Source organism: Ranitomeya variabilis, chromosome 2, assembly GCF_051348905.1.
Source record: "Ranitomeya variabilis isolate aRanVar5 chromosome 2, aRanVar5.hap1, whole genome shotgun sequence".
Classification (NCBI taxonomy): domain Eukaryota; kingdom Metazoa; phylum Chordata; class Amphibia; order Anura; family Dendrobatidae; genus Ranitomeya; species Ranitomeya variabilis.
In genome coordinates this window covers 63,888,814-63,907,926 of record NC_135233.1, presented here as the reverse complement: position 1 = coordinate 63,907,926, position 19,113 = coordinate 63,888,814, and the positions used below count along the sequence as shown (strand labels likewise).

At 41.1% G+C, this 19,113-nt stretch overlaps 1 protein-coding gene across 7 annotated transcripts in view; it reads right to left on the bottom strand.

The window, feature by feature from the left end:
- The window catches only part of EHBP1 (EH domain binding protein 1), a 480,146-nt gene that overhangs the window by 205,304 nt on the left and 255,729 nt on the right, over positions 1-19,113 (bottom strand). For all 7 annotated transcript variants that reach the window (XM_077282492.1, XM_077282487.1, XM_077282490.1 and 4 more), the window contains one exon: positions 2,246-3,130. In XM_077282492.1, coding sequence (XP_077138607.1) covers positions 2,246-3,130 — 885 coding nt within the window. The remainder of the gene's footprint in view (positions 1-2,245; positions 3,131-19,113) is intronic.

The following is a 19,113-nucleotide window of genomic DNA, read 5'->3' as shown; positions in this document are numbered from 1 at the left end:
ATTTGGAAGAAAAGACTCAAAGTGCCAGAAGTAAGTCATGCTCCCTGCTACTGCGCTGCCATTAATCTGTGACTAGACATAATGACTCGGGAGAGATTTACAATCCAATAATCTATGTGAAGTGATTTACAACCTGAAAGGAACCAAATGTGACACGTGTGCAGCAAAGCACATAAGGACGGTCCCAGCCCTCTAATTTGTGATCTGTATAAACAAAATGTGTCTTTGTTAATGTGCATAATGCGAGGTTATGTGATGAAATTAAGGTAGTGCTCCTGCTTGCTGATCCTCGGGTGGCAGACGTTCCTCCCTTGTTGTCTACACTCAGAAGATTCCTTTACAACCCAAAAATACCCTATAACAACCGCAGCTGCACTCCCTCTGTTCGTATAGGACACACTCCATGAAACAACGCCATTAACTTGTAACAGAAGTTCTAGGTAGATCATGATACACCTCATTTCCCCAGCAGAACCTCTATATTAGGAGATAGTAAGGGGTCCAAGTCAATTTTGGTTAGAAGGTTTTTAAAGAGGTGGATCCCCCAAATGTGACTACCCAGCTGTAGATAATACTGAGCATAGTGGTACCTGGGATGCCACAGCAAATACTAATATTTAGAGTCAAAGCTCTAAGTCTGGCAGTTCACACTTATGTGAACAGTACATTGATAAATTCTCTGGTTTTACATAAAGTTTAACCTCCAGAGATGAGCAAAAAATGTACAGGACCCTGGGCCAGCAACCATATTGATATTCCATGGCAGTCAGACTAGGGTCCTAAGACAGATATCAGCGCCTCTGATTTTACTAGGCTCCCAAAATGTTATATATTGCATCGCGCACCAAGGACATGATGTCGCAGAAGCCTTGTAAACACCAGAGGGCTGACCAGGATGCTGGCCTTCGAGTGCCGGCCAAGGAAGTTCTCATGACCCTGGTCTGTTTGACACAAAGTACTGACTTGGATGCCGGACCTGGGTTCTGCAAACCTTTTTCATCAACTCTACTCGCCTCTATATAAAGTCCTGCGATTTTCTAAAAACTCAAACTTTATGTTCCAGTTTTCAAGCGATTAGTTTTCAGTCACCAATTGAGATCCTTATAAACTATATTTTGAGGCAACAACCTGGGGCATATCTAGTCCTGCTCACAGCTAAGCACTGGGTATAGTTGTATCCAGTCTAGGCAATGATTAGTGAGCCAAATACATCAGCAGCACACATTTGGTTAATTTTCTTCAATGTTTCACACTGGCGTCCAGTGGAGTACAGGTTACAATGAAGTCTGAGAAGACTCGGTAGTAGATTCTGTCATTCTAACATGAGGAATAGTATAGCAAGCTGTGTTATTTTTCACGGTAAAATGACAGACGCTGTAACAGAACCTAACAGACCCCATCATAACCAATGGGATCTGTCAGGCGCCAATGGACCCCTCTTAATTCCACTTTTTGTTCTTGAACAGAAAAATAGAATCCCACATAGATCCTTTGCTCACCGAGCAGTACCTGGACCAGACTATGGTATCTACTTCTATCCATACAGTAGGACTAGCTAGGCACTGGTCTGGAGCCTCTGTACACAAACAATAGTGTTCGCATTCACTGATGGCAATCATAACTTGAAAATGATGAGTGAATTGAAACTAAAAATATTAGAAAAATTTTGAATTTTTCACTTATTCACTGATTCAGTTTAATTTAATTGACGTAGAAATGGACAGCTTCTTTACCATGGACATTCTTCAAAATTGCTATTTCATGGGAAATACAAGCATTTAGTAATACAGAAATGTCAGTAAAGCTGACAAGTTCTATTTGATGAAGGAGCGAAGACAAGAAGTTGTGTTTAACTAAAAAACTTAATGTAATTTCCATTATAGAACACAGAAACGGACTTCAGAATAAACGTGGAGGCAATCCAAAAGTAAAACTTCTCAGAATTCGCCCTTCTAGTTACATCGAAGGAAGTATTTTTTTGTCAGTAAAATATTTAGCATTGCAAACAACTGTGACTCCACCTAGACAGACTCCCAAAAACCAGATCTGACAGATCATGATTTATTAGGTGGGGCAGTTTATGAATTTAATTAACCCCATTTTATATAACCATATCAAAACATTGTTCATTTGTACATTAATGAAGAGGGCAATGGAAAAAAGTAAAATGTACAGAGACAAGACAAACACAACTTGTACAAAACAAGAATATGGGCAAGAAACTGGAAGCAGTGGGGTCACCTACCTCGGGTGTTTTTCCAGTTTGATCAGAATGGTTTGAGGCTGTTTTTGCAGCATCCAGAAGAGCACTGATCCCAGTCTGTGGAATAGATGGGACTTTTAGGGAATTATCAACAACTTTCTCATAGGAGTCTCCAATTAGGCCAGTAGATGAAACATTGGTAATTTTTACTTGGGTGCGAACTTCCAGCCCTTTACATTCTAGTGCGGAGGGTGGGCTATGCTTTGCTTGCTCCTGTAAACCGCGACCATGATAATCTCCAGGCATGGAACTAGAAGGCGAGATTTCTTTACTATTGTCTGAGATACTAGATAAATCACTAAGATCCGCAACGTCTGGTTTCAACAACTTCCTTTTAGCAGCAGTTGGTGGTGCTTGGGAGTGACTTGTGTATGTGCCAACAAACATCGGTTTCTCAAGTTCAAGAGTTTTAGTAGAGCCCTGGATTTCTAGTTGGCTTCTAGTCCTAGGTGTAGGAAAGTCACTTTCTTTGCTGACTTGTTTACTTACGTCTTGGGATTTGATATCATAGTTCCTTATAACGTTATCACTAGTTACAGAGGAGTCAGTTTGAGACACCACATCTGGCATGGTGCCTGCTGCTTCTTGCTGCTCAGATGTTGGTTCATTGTTCAAATCACTAAGTTCAGCATAAAACTTCTCCTGGTCAATGGAGCTGTTTGTGTCCGTTTCATAATTGCCAACCAAGTATGTGCTTTTACTACTGTTTTCTTCAATCTGAACCACATTTAATTCTTGCCCGCAAAAATGTGCCCGAATTTGATACAGATAGGTCATAACAGTCAACTTGTCGGGGATTGCTAATAAAACCATATCGGATGGCTCCAGTAGACGAGAAATTCCTATACTGGCAAATCCATCATAAGCCTGAAAAATAATGTGAAAACAACACATTTAAACAATTGTACATGCTATGTGATCATTATTATAAGAAAAAAAACTAACAATATTTTGATGAACTTTGATTTGGATAATGGTGCAACCTAGCAATTTATATCAATTCCGATTAATACTCACCACAGTTACACGGAGTTTCTTTTTGACTCTCTCACAATTTTTCTACCTTGCCGCGGAGGTTCTCATGCTAGACATTTGCACTGGCGCCCCTGCTCACAGATGGCTTTTTCTAGTTTGTACTATAATACTCAAGTGTCTATTTCATAAACTAACAAATTGTTACAGGGACAACATCAAGTCATGGTGGGAGACCCAGTCTTTGGAAAACTACATAAAAAATAGAATCATCCCCCGAGGTGTAAAATTGAGTATCTCACCAGCACATAGAGCAAGAACCCCTGAACTGAAGTGGCAAAAAGAACTTATTGATAGTTCTATTAGGATTATGCATACTTCTGACAGAAGAAAAGATCACTTTTGAGAGTACAGGTGAAAAAAAATATCTGATTCCATTGGTAACATCCTTAAATGAAATAGGGAACCTGATTCTGCAAGACATGAGTCCATCCCTCAAACCAACATATAAAGATTTCAAAGAGAAATCAAAGAAAGAAAACAAAAACAATTTAACAGAGATAATATAGACTTTAAAGAGAATTGTCTTTCATTTTTTGTGGGAAGATCAACCTTTGAATAGTGGTGAGAGTAACACAGATATTTAATGTTCAGATTCGGAGGTATCTGATAGCGATTCAGGGGGTACAGTGAGAACTGCTGATAATAATAACTTCATCCAAAACCGGAGACCCCAGAGAGAGAAACGGGGAAAATCATGAAGGAGAAGATTCCCCTCTAGGAAAGCAAACATGTCTTTTGCAACACAAAATGGCACACCATCCTTGGGTGCATCCTCGACCTCCTCTTTTCTTTTTTTTTTTCTAAAGAGAGGAGAGGTGTTGTGAATTTGGATTCTGGGCTCCCCCGGTGGCCGCTTGTGGAATTGGACTTGTCATCCTCTTTCCTGTTTCACCTGTTTCCATCAGTAGTGGGTGTCGCTATTTAAGCTCATTTCTCTGGTGGTTTCTTGCCGGTCAACAATGTTATCTGATGCCTCTCAGTGCTTGTTCCTGCTTCTGACAACTACTAGATAAGTTGGACTTTTGTCCATGTTTCGTTTTGCCTATTTGTTCCAGTTCACAGCTGAAGTTTTGTTACTGTGTCTGGAAAGCTCTCGTTGATCAGGGATTGCTACTCTGGCGTTATGAGTTAATGCCAGAGTTTAAGGTAATCTCTGGATGGTGTTTTGTTAGTGTTTTTCTGCTGACCATGAAAGTATACTATCTGTCTTCTGCTATCTAGTAAGCGGACCTCAAATTTGCTAAGACTATTTTCCTGCTGCGTTTGTTGTTTCATCTGAACTCACCGTCATTATATGTGGGGGGCAACTGTCTTCTTTGGAATATTTCTCTAGAGGTGAGCCAGGTCTTATATTTCCCTCTGCTAGCTATTTAGGTCTTAGGCCAGAGCTGGGCATCTAGCAATAAATAGGAAATGCTACCTGGCTATTTCTAGTTGCGCGGCAGGCTTAGTTCATGGTCAGTATAGTTCCATCTTCCGAGAGCTTGTCCCTCTATAGGCTTGCTATGATCTCTGCCTGCAGAGATCATGACAGTAGGTAGCATTTCCTATTTATTGCTAGATGCCCAGCTCTGGCCTAAGACCTAAATAGCTAGCAGAGGGAAATATAAGACCTACTGTCATGATCTCTGCAGGCAGAGATCATAGCAAGCCTATAGAGGGACAAGCTCTCGGAAGATGGAACTATACTGACCATGAACTAAGCCTGCCGCGCAACTAGAAATAGCCAGGTAGCATTTCCTATTTATTGCTAGATGCCCAGCTCTGGCCTAAGACCTAAATAGCTAGCAGAGGGAAATATAAGACCTGGCTCACCTCTAGAGAAATATTCCAAAGAAGACAGTTGCCCCCCACATATAATGACGGTGAGTTCAGATGAAACAACAAACGCAGCAGGAAAATAGTCTTAGCAAATTTGAGGTCCGCTTACTAGATAGCAGAAGACAGATAGTATACTTTCATGGTCAGCAGAAAAACACTAACAAAACACCATCCAGAGATTACCTTAAACTCTGGCATTAACTCATAACACCAGAGTAGCAATCCCTGATCAACGAGAGCTTTCCAGACACAGTAACAAAACTTCAGCTGTGAACTGGAACAAATAGGCAAAACGAAACATGGACAAAAGTCCAACTTATCTAGTAGTTGTCAGAAGCAGGAACAAGCACTGAGAGGCATCAGATAACATTGTTGACCGGCAAGAAACCACCAGAGAAATGAGCTTAAATAGCGACACCCACTACTGATGGAAACAGGTGAAACAGGAAAGAGGATGACAAGTCCAATTCCACAAGCGGCCACCGGGGGAGCCCAGAATCCAAATTCACAACAGAGAGGCCTAGGAGTTACCTACGATCAGTGGGAACACGGACAAGCACTCCGCGTTATTTCAACAAGTAGATAAGAACAGGATTATTATTATCCTTTATCCAATTGTGAACTATCTACCCTACATAAGTGCTTATCATTAGTACCTACAAATAAGTTTAAAGTATTTGATTGGGTAAAGGATATAAACCTGTTTTCAAGAAAATTGAAATGGAAGAGGTTTTTTCAAAACTCATGACAAAACAGAGTGTATGGCTCTAGGAATAGAAAAGGATGAATTGGAGAATGTGACACTGTTGGCAGCACTGAAGGACGAAAGTTCTAGGCCATTGGGCAATTGCCCATTTACAGATCTGAAGCCAAAGAGTATCAAAACGCCTCCATGTTCCAAAAATATCTACCATAGATATCTTCACCAAGCTTGATATGATTGACCTTAAGAAATTAGGTACACAGATGAGGAGGAGTAGCATTAGATTCACTATCAGAGAATGAGGAGTTGATATTCAAGACATTTGATTAAGGTGGCAACTTAGTTATTATAGATCATCTTATGTATGGAGAGATGTGACACAAGATACTAACAGATGAACCAACTTATGGTATCTTACCTAGGGACCCTACCAATGCCTTCAATGTCGAACTACATTCTCTATTAAGTTTAGAGTCCAGAGTTGAAATTATCTCCAAAAATGAAAACGATTTCATATTTCAATGGACCCCCACAATCCCAGTGTTCTATGCACTCCCCAAAATCCATAAGGGGTTGACCCCCCCTAAGTGCTGACCCAAAGAACCTGGGAATAATTCCACCCAGAACTGTGGAATATATAGCGACATGTTAGACAGGTTGTAATGTTTCTACCCTTCTACATACATGATACGTTAGACGTATTGTTGAAAATGGAAGAACTAGTAGTGGATGACAATGTACTGTTGGCCTCGACTGAAGCAAAAGCCTTATACAGCAGTATTCCACACAAGGTCGGGATTCAAGCTACTGAATTTTATTTGAGATCTAGAGGAGTAGATCTAACCCCACTTAGTGAATTTATTTGTAGACATCTGAGATTTATATTGGCACACAATTACAGGTATTTTGTTTTTGACAAAAAGTTTTACCACCAGCTAAGGGGAACAAGTATAGGGAGAACATGTGCCCCCACATATGCCAACTTGCTCCTGGGCTAGTGGGAGGACACTATGGTTTATGGAGATGAGGGGTCGTTCTGGTGGTGCCCCCAGATACTATTCTTTGGGTGCTACATAGACGACAACATCGTACTATGGACTGGTGATGCAGCCTTGTTTGACGATTTCGTTTGTGAACTCAACATCAAGGATACAGGGTTGAAATTTATATCTGAATCCAACCCTAGATCTACTGATTTTCTGTATATTAACATCTCAAAAAGGAAGGGGTGACTTTAGACCAAAACCTTTAGGAAACCCTCCTCAACAAATAATTTGTTGAGATGGGATAGTAATCATCCTTTCATCCTGAGGAAGCACATCCTCAAGGGCTGCGCGTAATGCATGGTCTCTGTCTATAAATGAACGGTTAGTATAGCGCTTTGAGGCATGATGGGTTTACGAGTATACGGAATGCACTTCCGGACATATGCAGTCTAACTGGATCACATCGTGACACGCTGAGCGATGTGACTTAGCCATGCTCTTAGCCTCAATATGGGCCATATGCACCATGGTGCTTTATCCTGTTAGAAAGCACACCGAATGTGGGGGAATCCATATAAAGGGACGATTATGAGTTGATAACATGCAGGCCATCCTGAGGGCACACACTCACCTCACTTCTCTTATTTTCCCATCACGCCTCTCATTTTCCCCCTCACATCTTTCATTTTCCCCCTCACAGCTCTCATTTTCTCCTTCACACCTCTCATTTTCCCCCTCACTCCTCTCATTCCCCCCTAACACTTTCGACCTCGTCATTTCGACCTCACATCTGTCATTTTCTGATCACTCCACTACTTACTTTCCCTCATTCCTCTCATTTTGCACTCACACCTTTTCATTTTCACTTCACACCTCTCATTTTCACCTCACACCTCTTTTTCCCCTCAGTATATACAGGTTTGTCATCTCCCTTATACCGTATATACTCAAGTATAAGCCGAAATTTTCAGCCCATTTTTTTGGGCTGAAAGTCCCCCTCTCGGCTTATACTCAAGTCATACCCAGGGGTCGGCAGGGGAGGGGGAGCGGGGGCTCTCTAATAATACTCACCTGCTCCTGGCGCGGTCCCTGCACGTCTTTTCCCCGGCGCCACCAGCTTCTTCCTGTACTGAGCGGTCACATGGTACCGCTCATTACAGTAATGAATATTCGGCTCCACCTCCCAGAGGTGGAGCCGCATATTCATTACTCTAATGAGCGGTAACGGTGACCGCTCAGTACAGGGAGAAGCAGCAGGGGAAGCAGGGACACCGCGCAAGGAGCAGGTGAGTATAACGGGGAGGGGAGCGCTGTGCGATATTCACCTGCTCTTCGTTCCGGCGCCGCTCTGTCTTCAGCGTCTTCGGCAGTGACGCTCAGGTCCGAGGGCACGGTGACGTAGTTAGTGCGCGCCCTCTGCCTGAACATCAGTGCTGAAGACGCTGAAGATGGAGCGGCGGCTGGAACGAGGAGCAGGTGAATATTGAAAGTGCCGGGGGCCTGAGCGACAGAGAGGTGAGTATGTGATTTTTTTTTTTTTTTTAAATGGGGCACATGTCTGTATGGAGCCATAATCAATGTTTGTGAAGCACTATATGGGGCAAGTGTCTGTATGGAGCATCTTATGGGGCCATAACGTTTGTGCAGCACTACATGGGGCAAGTGTCTATATGGGGCCATAAAGTTTGTGCAGCACTATATGGGGCAAGTGTCTGTATGGAGCATCTATGGGGCCATAACATTTGTGCAACACTATATTGGGCAAGTGTCTGTATGGAGCATCTATGGGGCCATAACATTTGTGCAGCACTATATGGGGCAAGTGTCTGTATGGGGCATCTTATGGGGCCATAACGTTTGTGCAGTACTATATGGGGCAAGTGTCTGAATGGAGCATCTTATGGGGCCATAACGTTTGTGCAGCACTATAATGGGGCAAATGTCTGTATGGGGCCATAATCAACGTTTGTGCAGCACTATATGGGGCAAATATCTTTATGGAGCATCTTATAGGGCCATAATTAACATTTGTGGAGCATTACGGTATATGGGGCAAGTGTCTATGGAGCATCTTATGGGGCCATAATCAAGGTTTGTGCAGCATTATATTGGGCAAATGTGTCTATGAAGCATCTTATGGGGCCATTATTAACCTTTATGCAGGATTATATGGGGCATATTTTAATATGGAGCATCTTATGGGGCCATCAAACTTTATGGAGCATTATATGGGGCTCCTGATTCAATATGGATATTCAAAAACACAACCTACTGATGTCTCAACTAATTTTACTTTTATTGGTATCTATTTTTACTTTTCACATTTACCGGTAGCTGCTGCATTTCCCACCCTAGGTTTATACTCGAGTCATTAAGTTTTCCCAGTTTTTTGTGGCAAAATTAGGGGGGTCGGCTTATACCCGAGTATATACGGTGTATAGTATACACCTGTATGTCATCTCCTGTATATAGTATATACCTGTATGTCATCTCCCTGTAAATAGTATATACCTGCTCTGTCAGCTCCTCCTGTATACTGTATATACCTATGTGTCATCTCCTCCTGTATATAATAATAATAATAATAATAATAATTTTTATTTATATAGCGCCAATATATTCCGCAGCGCTTTACAACTTATAGAGGGGACTTGTACAGACAATAGACTTTACAGCATAACAGAAGTCACAGTTCAAAACAGATACCAGGAGGAATGAGGGCCCTGCTCGCAAGCTTACAACCTATGAGGAAAAGGGGAGACACGAGAGGTGGATGGTAACAATTGCTTTAATTATTTGGACCAGCCATAGTGTAAGGCTCGGGTGTTCATGTAAAGCTGCATGAACCAGTTAACTGCCTAAGTGTGTAGCAGTACAGACACAGAGTGCTATTAACTGCATAAAGTGTATGAGAACATGATGCGAGGAACCTGATTATGTTTTTTTTTTTTTTTTTTTTTTTTTAATGGGCCACACAGGGATAGTTAGGTTAATGCGTTGAGGCGGTAGGCCAGTCTGAACAAATGCATTTTTAGGGCACGCTTAAAACTGTGGGAATTGGGGATTAATCGTATTAATCTAGGTAGTGCATTCCAAAGAATCGGTGCAGCACGTGTAAAGTCTTGGAGACGGAAGTGGGAGGTTCTGATTATTGAGGATGCTAACCTGAGGTCATTAGCGGAGCGGAGGGCACGGGTAGGGTGGTAGACTGAGACCAGAGAGGAGATGTAGGGTGGTGCTGAGCCATGGAGTGCTTTGTGGATGAGGGTAGTAGTTTTGTACTGGATTCTGGAGTGGATGGGTAGCCAGTGTAATGACTGGCACAAGGTAGAGGCATCGGTGTAACGGTTGGTGAGGAATATGATCCTGGCAGCAGCATTCAGGACAGATTGGAGCGGGGAGAGTTTGGTAAGAGGGAGGCCGATTAGTAGAGTTACAATAGTCCAGACGGGAATGAATAAGTGAAACAGTAAGAGTTTTTGCAGAATCGAAAGTAAGAAAAGGGCGAATTCTAGAAATGTTTTTGAGATGCAGATAAGAAGAGCGAGCCAGTGATCGGATATGGGGGGTGAATGAAAGCTCAGAATCAAGGATGAAACCAAGGCAGCGGGCATGTTGCTTTGGAGTAATGGTGGAACCGCACACGGAGATGGCAATGTCAGGCAAAGGTAGGTTAGTAGAGGGAGAGAACACGAGGAGTTCAGTTTTTGACAGGTTCAGTTTCAGATAGAGGGAGGACATGATGTTAGAGACAGCGGTAAGACAATCACTGGTGTTTTCTAAGAAGGTCGGAGTGAAAGCAGGAGAAGAGGTGTATAATTGGGTGTCGTCAGCATAGAGATGGTACTGGAAACCAAATCTACTGATTGTTTTGTCCAACAGGGGCAGTATACAAAGAGAAGAGGAGGGGGCCTAGGACTGATCCTTGAGGAACCCCAACAGTAAGGGGAAGGTGAGAGGAGGAGGAACCAGCAAAACATACAGTGAAGGATCGGTCAGAGAGATAGGAGAACAAGAGAGAACGGTGTCCTTGAGGCCGATGGAGCGGAGCATAGTGAGGAGGAGCTGATGATCCACAGTGTCGAATGCTGCGGAGAGATCCAAGAGAATTAGCATGGAGCAGTGACCATTAGATTTAGCTGCTAGTAGGTCATTAGAGACTTTAGTGAGGGCAGTTTCAGTAGAGTGTAAAGAGCGGAAGCCAGATTGAAGAGGGTCGAGAAGAGAGTTATCTGAGAGATAGCGGGTAAGACGGGAGTGGACCAGGCGTTCGAGGAGTTTAGAGATGAAGGGAAGATTAGAGACAGGTCTATAATTAGCGGCACAATTTTGGTCGAGGGAGGGTTTTTTAAGTAATGGATGTATGATGGCATGCTTAAATGAGGAGGGAAAAATACCGGAAGTGAGGGAAAGGTTGAATATTTTTGTTAGGTGAGAGGTGACAGCCGGGGAAAGGGACTGGAGGAGATGTGACGGAATGGGGTCACTGGTGCAAGTGGTCGGGCGAGAAGATGCAAGGAGCCTGCTTACTTCTTCTTCTGTAACTGGTTCAAAGTCAGAGAGTGAACTAGATGCAGTGGGGGAGGGAGGACAGTGTATGGTATGAAGAGATTGGGAGATGATTTCCTGTCGAATGTGGTCAATTTTTTCTTTGAAGTAATTGGCCAGATCGTCAGCGCGGAGATCTGTGGTTGGGGCCTGCTCTCTTGGGTTGAGTAGGGACTGGAAAGTGTCAAAGAGACGTTTAGGGTTATTGGACAGTGAGGTGATGAGGGTGTTGAAATAGGTTTGTTTGGAGAGGTGAAGGGCAGAGTTGTATGTTTTTAGCATGAACTTATAATGGATGAAATCTTTGGGTAGATTAGATTTTCTCCACAGACGTTCGGTGCACCTGGAGCATCGCTGCAGGAAATGTGTTTGCAGCGTGTGCCACGGTTGTCGCCGTCTGTGCCGAGTTGTTCTATGTATAGGAGGTGCATATATAGTATATACCTGTATGTCTTCTCCTCCTATATATAGTATATACCTGTATGTCATCTCCTGTATATACCTGTATGTCATCTCCCCTGTATATAGTATATATCTGCTGTATGTCATCTCCTCTTCTATATACCTATGTGTCATCTCCTCTTCTATATAGTATATACCTGTATGTCATCTCCTCTTCTATATAGTATATACCTGTATGTCATCTCCTCCTGTATATAGTATATACCTCTATGTCATCTCCTCCTGTATATAGTATATACCTGTATGTCATCTCCTCCTATATATAGTATATACCTGTATGTCATCTGCTCCTGTATATAGTATATACCTGTATGTCATCTCCTCCTATATATAGTATATACCTGTATGTCATCTCCTGTATATAGTATATACCTGTATGTCATCTCCCCTGTATATAGTATATACCTGCTGTATGTCATCTCCTCTATATACCTATGTGTCATCTCCTCTTCTATATAGTATATACCTGTATGTCATCTCCTCTTCTATATAGTATATACCTGTATGTCATCTCCTCCTCTATATACCTATGTGTCATCTCCTCTTCTATATAGTATATACCTGTATGTCATCTCCTCTTCTATATAGTATATACCTGTATGTCATCTCCTCCTGTATATAGTATATACCTGTATGTCATCTCCTCCTGTATATAGTATATACCTGTATGTCATCTCCTCCTGTATATAGTATATACCTGTAAGTCATCTCCTCCTATATATAGTATATACCTGTATGTCATCTGCTCTTGTATATAGTATATACCTGTATGTCATCTCCTCCTATATATAGTATATACCTGTATGTCATCTCCCGTATATAGTATATACCTGTATGTAATCTCCTCCTGTATATAGTATATACCTGTATGTCATCTGCTCCTGTATATAGTATATATCTGTATGTCATCTCCTCCTGTATTAGACCTCGTTCACACGTTATTTGGTCAGTATTTTTACCTCAGTATTTGTAAGCTAAATTGGCAGCCTGATAAATCCCCAGCCAACAGGAAGCCCTCCCCCCTGGCAGTATATATTAGCTCACACATACACATAATAGACAGGTCATGTGACTGACAGCTGCCGGATTTCCTATATGGTACATTTGTTGCTCTTGAAGTTTGTCTGCTTATTAATCAGATTTTTATTTTTGAAGGATACCAGACTTGTCTGTGTTTTAGGGCGAGTTTCATGTGTCAAGTTGTGTGTGTTGAGTTGCGTGTGGCGACATGCATGTAGCGACTTTTGTGAGATGAGTTTTGTGTGGCGACATGCGTGTAGCAGCTTTTTGTGTGTCAAGTTGCATGTGACAGGTTAGTGTAGCAAGTTGTGTGCAGCAAGTTTTGCGCATGGCGAGTTTTGCGCATGGCGTGTTTTATGTGTGGTGCGTTTTGAGTATGTCCAAGTTTTGTGTGAGGCAACGTTTGCATGTGTTGCAACTTTTGTGCATGTGGCAATTTTTCCGCGTGTGCAAGTTTTGCGAGTTTTCCATGAGGTGAGTTTTGCTTGAGCCTAGTTTTGCAGGTGGCGATTTTCGCGCGTGGCGAGATTTGAGCGGCGACTTTTGTGTTTCGACTTTTATGTGGCGAGGTTGGTGTATGTGTGGTGAAATGTGTGCTGAGGGTGGTATATGTGTTCAAGCACGTGGTAGTGTGTGGCGCATTTTGTGTGTGTGTTCATATCCCCGTGGTGGTGAGTATCCCATGTCGGAGCCCCAGCTTAGCAACTGTACGGTATATACTCTTTGGCGCCATCGCTCTCACTCTTTAAGTCCCCCTTGTTCACATCTGGCAGATGTCAATTTGCCTCCAACACTTTTTCCTTTCACTTTTTCCCCATTATGTAGATAGGGGCAAAATTGTTTGGTGAATTGGAACGCGCGGGGTTAAAATTTCACCTCACAACATAGCCTATGACGCTCTCAGGGTCCAGACGTGTGACTGTGCAAAATTTTGTGGCTGTAGCTGCGACGGTGAAGATGCCAATCCCGGACATACACACACACATTCAGCTTTAAATATTAGATAACATCACTCCTGATGGACCTTCAGAAAAAGGGAAAACGCGTTGAGTTGAAAATACAGTAATAATGTGGTTATAAAGTAAATCATTTTAGAAGAGAAAAGTTCCATAAGATTTACAAATTCTGCTGTCAATCAAACTCACTGATGGATTTACAGGTAACTCATTCTGTAGCCAGAAACATACAAGCTAAGTAAATAGGCTGCAGAAGACAAAAGATAAAAGATTTTAATTAAAAAAAAAGCATGCTAGTAAAAAAAAAGTGTCCATATGTTTTAAAGCTTTTATATATACCTTCAAACAATTTTGTTATAGTTCAAATAAAATGAAAAATAAAGCAAATTTAGCAATACTTCTCAAGTAGAAATATCATACGGTTTTGATTCTAAAGCTCCTATGCTGACTATATTTTTAAAATCGCATAAATTTTCCCGTTATTGTAAGATGTGAGATGTCCAAACCTGATGAAAATGTTAGTGTGTCTGCCCTGTGAGACCATTACTGCATAATTACACATTCAGCCAATGAGGTATACTCCACGCACGGTGGCTCGGTGGTTAGCACTGTTGCTTTGCAGCTTTCAGGTCCTGGGTTCAAATCCCACCAAGGAGAACATCTGCAAGGAGTTTGTATGTTCTCTCCGTGTTTGTGTGGGTTTCCTCCGGGTTCTCTGGTTTCCTCCCACACTCCAAAGACATACTGATCGGGAATCTAGATTGTGAGCCTCAATGGAGACAGTGATGATAATGTATTTAAAGCACTGTGGAATTAATGGCGCCATATGAGTAAAATAAATAAATAATAAACTCCATGGGAGGACCCACCAAATTTCAAAGGTTGAGCAGTACTAAAGAATTGTGTTTAGCGTAGCAATAGCCAGGATTGCCAACCGGAAAAAAAATCCAGGACAGTCTGTAAAAATAATTCACAAACCTCATCACCAACTACAAAAAACGTCTGACTGCTGTGCTTGCCTACAAGGCTTTTGCCACCAAGTATTAAGTCTTGTTTTCCAGAGGGATCAAATACTTATTTCTCACTGCAAAATGCAAATAAATTTACATAATTTACACAATGTGATTTTCTGGATTTTATTTTTGATATTCTATCTCTCAATGTTAAAATTAACCTACCCTTAAAATTATGGACTGTTCATGTCTTTGTCAGTGGGGAAACTTACAAAATCAGCTCAAATCAAATCAAATACTTATTTTCCCCACTGGATTTAAATATATGTGCTCACTAAAATGGTAATTTACAAATTTATGTTGACTTACATGAAACATTTAATTACTTGTTATAAAAAAAGCTATGAAAAACTGGAATAAAGTAATATGTAGGATCCAAGTCTCTATAACTATCCCCCCATCACTCCAACCTTGGAGCCCAGTGACTGTCCTTTTCACATATGGCTTTATTCCTGATATGCCACTAAAGGGTCTGAAGTATGTCATCAGAAGCAGTTATCTGTGTAACACTGGTCTAATATTTTTCAGACCACGTCCCTCCGGTGATTGACAACCTGAGACAGATCAGAGTTTATCAACCTGGATCTACTGACAAGCTTTTCCAGTGGTATAAAGATATCACTTGCAATCTGCAACTCCTGAGGCCTCAATTTATTAACCGCAAGTATTCCAGGAGATGGTTACTCATCGGAGAATCTCGTCATTCAAGTTTAGCAATAAAAAAATACGTATTAGAAATTTAGTCCAAGAGTTAAAATATTGAAAAGTAATGGCGGATATTAACATACAGTACACATAGCAATCTAGTAATTTTAGTAGAGTTCTTTAAAACAACCATACAGGACCTAAAATGTAACCCTACTGCCACGACCATGACAAGATAGTTCCCAGCCTTTTTTTTTTTATCAAGGAAACCAAGAGCAGCAAGTCTGATTTTTTTTATAATGTTGCAGAAGTGATTTTATTAGTTTCAATTAAAGTTGATTCAAACAAGCAAATTTTCTACTGTGGCTCCACGGAAATTAGCAGGTGTTGTGTGCGGAATGTTCATGGATTTGATCTAGTGCAAAACTGACAATCCGCAGCATAAATTGTCATACCGCATATTTAGAATCCGCCCTGAAAATTAGCTACCATTGCAGATTGCTATGTGATTTTCTAAAACATTTACCCACTTTAAAGAAATCTAGATGAAAAATCTGCAGTGTATCTGCCACATATAAACATACCATAACTCCTTGAGGTCAGATTTGGAAAACGCTGATCAAAAACAGCCTCCCCCCACGCGTGTTATAAAGGATAAATCCTCGAATTACATGAAAGTATCCATTAAGGTAGGGTCAGACGAGCGTATAAAGAGAACGCTCAGAGTTTTATTCCAGAAAAGTGGGGCAATTGTTTTCCTCACTTGTCATCCACGTACAATCCATTATATTACAGCGGCAGCTATTGATAATTTACAGGTTTCTGTGTTACACAAGTACAATGTATCCGTAAAAATTAGATGCTGTAATGGAGCTCCATATGGTATCCAATTATTTTGCACACCTAGAGACCCAATGAATGGGCGAGTGTCATCCGATTAACGGAAAAAACTTGTGCATGCTGATATTCAGTTTCAGTGAATGAACAAAAAAAAATAATCACTCATCTGCACCGCCCTATTCAAGAACATGGAGCGTGGTGCTTTTTGGTAATGGACAGCACTGGGACTGTAAATATGGTAATGTGAAATATGGTCAGGATTCACATCGCATTTTATCTCCTGCTTTGTCGCGTCATCCAGAACTTACATGTGAAAACGGAAAACTGTATTCCGTCGCACCTGTCATAACTAAAAGAATTCAACTTTTAGACAGTTTTAAAGGTGTACGTATATACACTGTGCATCAGCACAAACGCACAGTGTACGTACGTACAGTGGCTTGTGAAAGTATTCACCCCCTTGGCATTTTTCGTGTTTTGCTACCTCACAACCTGGAATTTCCCTAGTTTTTTTTTAGGTTTTGCATCATTTCATGTAAAGAACATGCCTACAACTGTGAACAATTGGTTTTAATTTTATTGTGCAGCAAACCACAAATGACAAAATAACTGAAAACTTCAGTGTGCATAACTATTCACCCCCCTAAAGTCAGTACTTTGTAGAGTCTCCTTTTGCGTCCCAATCACAATTCATTGACAGTCTGAAACAGGTTTTCTTCAAAAATATCTATGTATTTCGTACCATTCATTTTCCCCTTGACTCCGGACATTTTTCCTGTCCCTGCTGCCGAAAAACATCCCCACTGCATGATGCTGCCACCACAATGTTTCACTGTGGGAATGGTTTTCTTGGGATGATGAGCTGTGTTGGTTTGGCACCAGACATAGCAGTTACATCAGTGGCTAAAAAGTTCAATTTTGGTGTCATCTGACCACAGCACCTTCCTCCATACATTTTGGGAGTCTCCCACCTCTTTTTGCAAACTCATAATGAGCCTTACAACTTTTGTATGTAAGTAAAGGCTTTGTTCTGCCCACTCTTCCATAAAGGCCACCTCTAAAGGCTTATTATGGTCACATGGACAGATACTTGAGTCTCTGCTTGGGAACTCTGCAGCTCATTCAGGGTTACCTTTGGTCTCTGTGCTACTCTCTCTGATTATTGCCCTTATTGTCCATGATGAGCATTTTGGTGGAAGACCCTCTCTTTGAAGGTTTGTTGTGGTACCATGTTCTTTCTCTTTGATGATAATGGACTTGCTGGTGCTCTGGGGGATCATCAGAGACTGCGATTTTTTTTATTTTTTATAACCCAACACTGAATTGTACTTCTCAACAACTTGACTTGTTTGGAGATCTCCTTGGTCTTCATGGTGTTGTTGGTTAGTGTTGCCTCTTGCTTAATGGTGTTGTAGCCTCTGTGGCCTTTTAGAAAAGGTAAAGTGTATATACTGACAGACATGTGACACTTAGATTGCACACAGGTGGGTGCCTGTTCACTAGCATGTGATTTATGAAGGTAATTGCATGCACCAGAAATTTTTAGGGGCTTCTTCGCAAAAGGGGTGAATATATATGTATATGCCAATTTTTAGTGTTTTGATCCCATAAATTTAATTTATGCCAATTTTTTTTCTCACTTAAGACTCTTTAGTGCTGTTGTATCACACAAATTCTAAAAATATTTAAAACACAGGTTGTAATGAACTAAAATAGGTAAAAAGCCAAGCCAAGAGGGGCGAATACTTTCACAAACCACTGTATATATATTTGTATGTTGGCATGAGTGTATTTGTGCACCTGCAAAGTAATTCAATACTTAAGGTGTACGGAGCCTTTTTTTGAAAGGGGTATTCTTAATTAGGGAAGCTATCCCCTCGCTCCCCGATCACCGAGAGTCTGACCACTGGGATCTCGCTGATCTAGAGAACCAGGAATCTGAATGGGACTAACAGCTGGTGTTCGGCACTTGAGGTCCCAGAATCCAGTCCTACAGCAACTGGGAAAATAAAACTTCCAAATTTGAGAATACCTGCTTAAAGTTACATTATACAAATTTATCAAGGATTCTCATACTGGAAGAAAAATATTTAGAATTGAGAGTCCTCAGTGGTTGATAACTTTTAATGGCTAATTGTAAAGATGGTAACAAATTGCAAACTTTCGAGACTACTCAGGTCTCTTCATCAGGCACAGACTAAAGCAAATTCTGAAGAATCACATATTTATACACAACACAGCACAGAATTGTCATTATGGGAGAGTGATAAGTGATAAACAGTTGTGTCCATAAATATTGGAAAGTTCCTAGATTAGGAGTGAATGTTTTGTTGTCCTCTGATTGGGGTCTGGTTCTGTTATGATAACTCCACATGTGGCCAAACATTTTTGTATGCCTGATCACAGCACCATGGACCTGAAATTACTTGTATTGAAAGGTGGCTTCAAATCTCAGAAAGACAGGAGAATCTGGGAGTATAAACTTATGACGACCTTTGACACACTTTGTGCAGGAATGAATGTGTCGCATGGATTTATGTCTTTTTACATTAATTAAGGAATTTGCACTTCAGAACATGTGGAGTCAACTTTCCAATATTTATGGATACAACTGTTTATCACTTATCACTCTCCCATAATGACAGATCTGAGCTGTGTTGTGTATAAATATGTGATTCTTCAGATGTTGTATTAGTCTTTGCCTGATGAAGAGACCTGAGTAGTCACGAAAGCTTGCAATTTGTTACCATCTTTTCAGTTAGCCATTAAAAGGTATCAACCACTGAGGACTCTCAATTCTAAATATTTTTCTATCTACTGG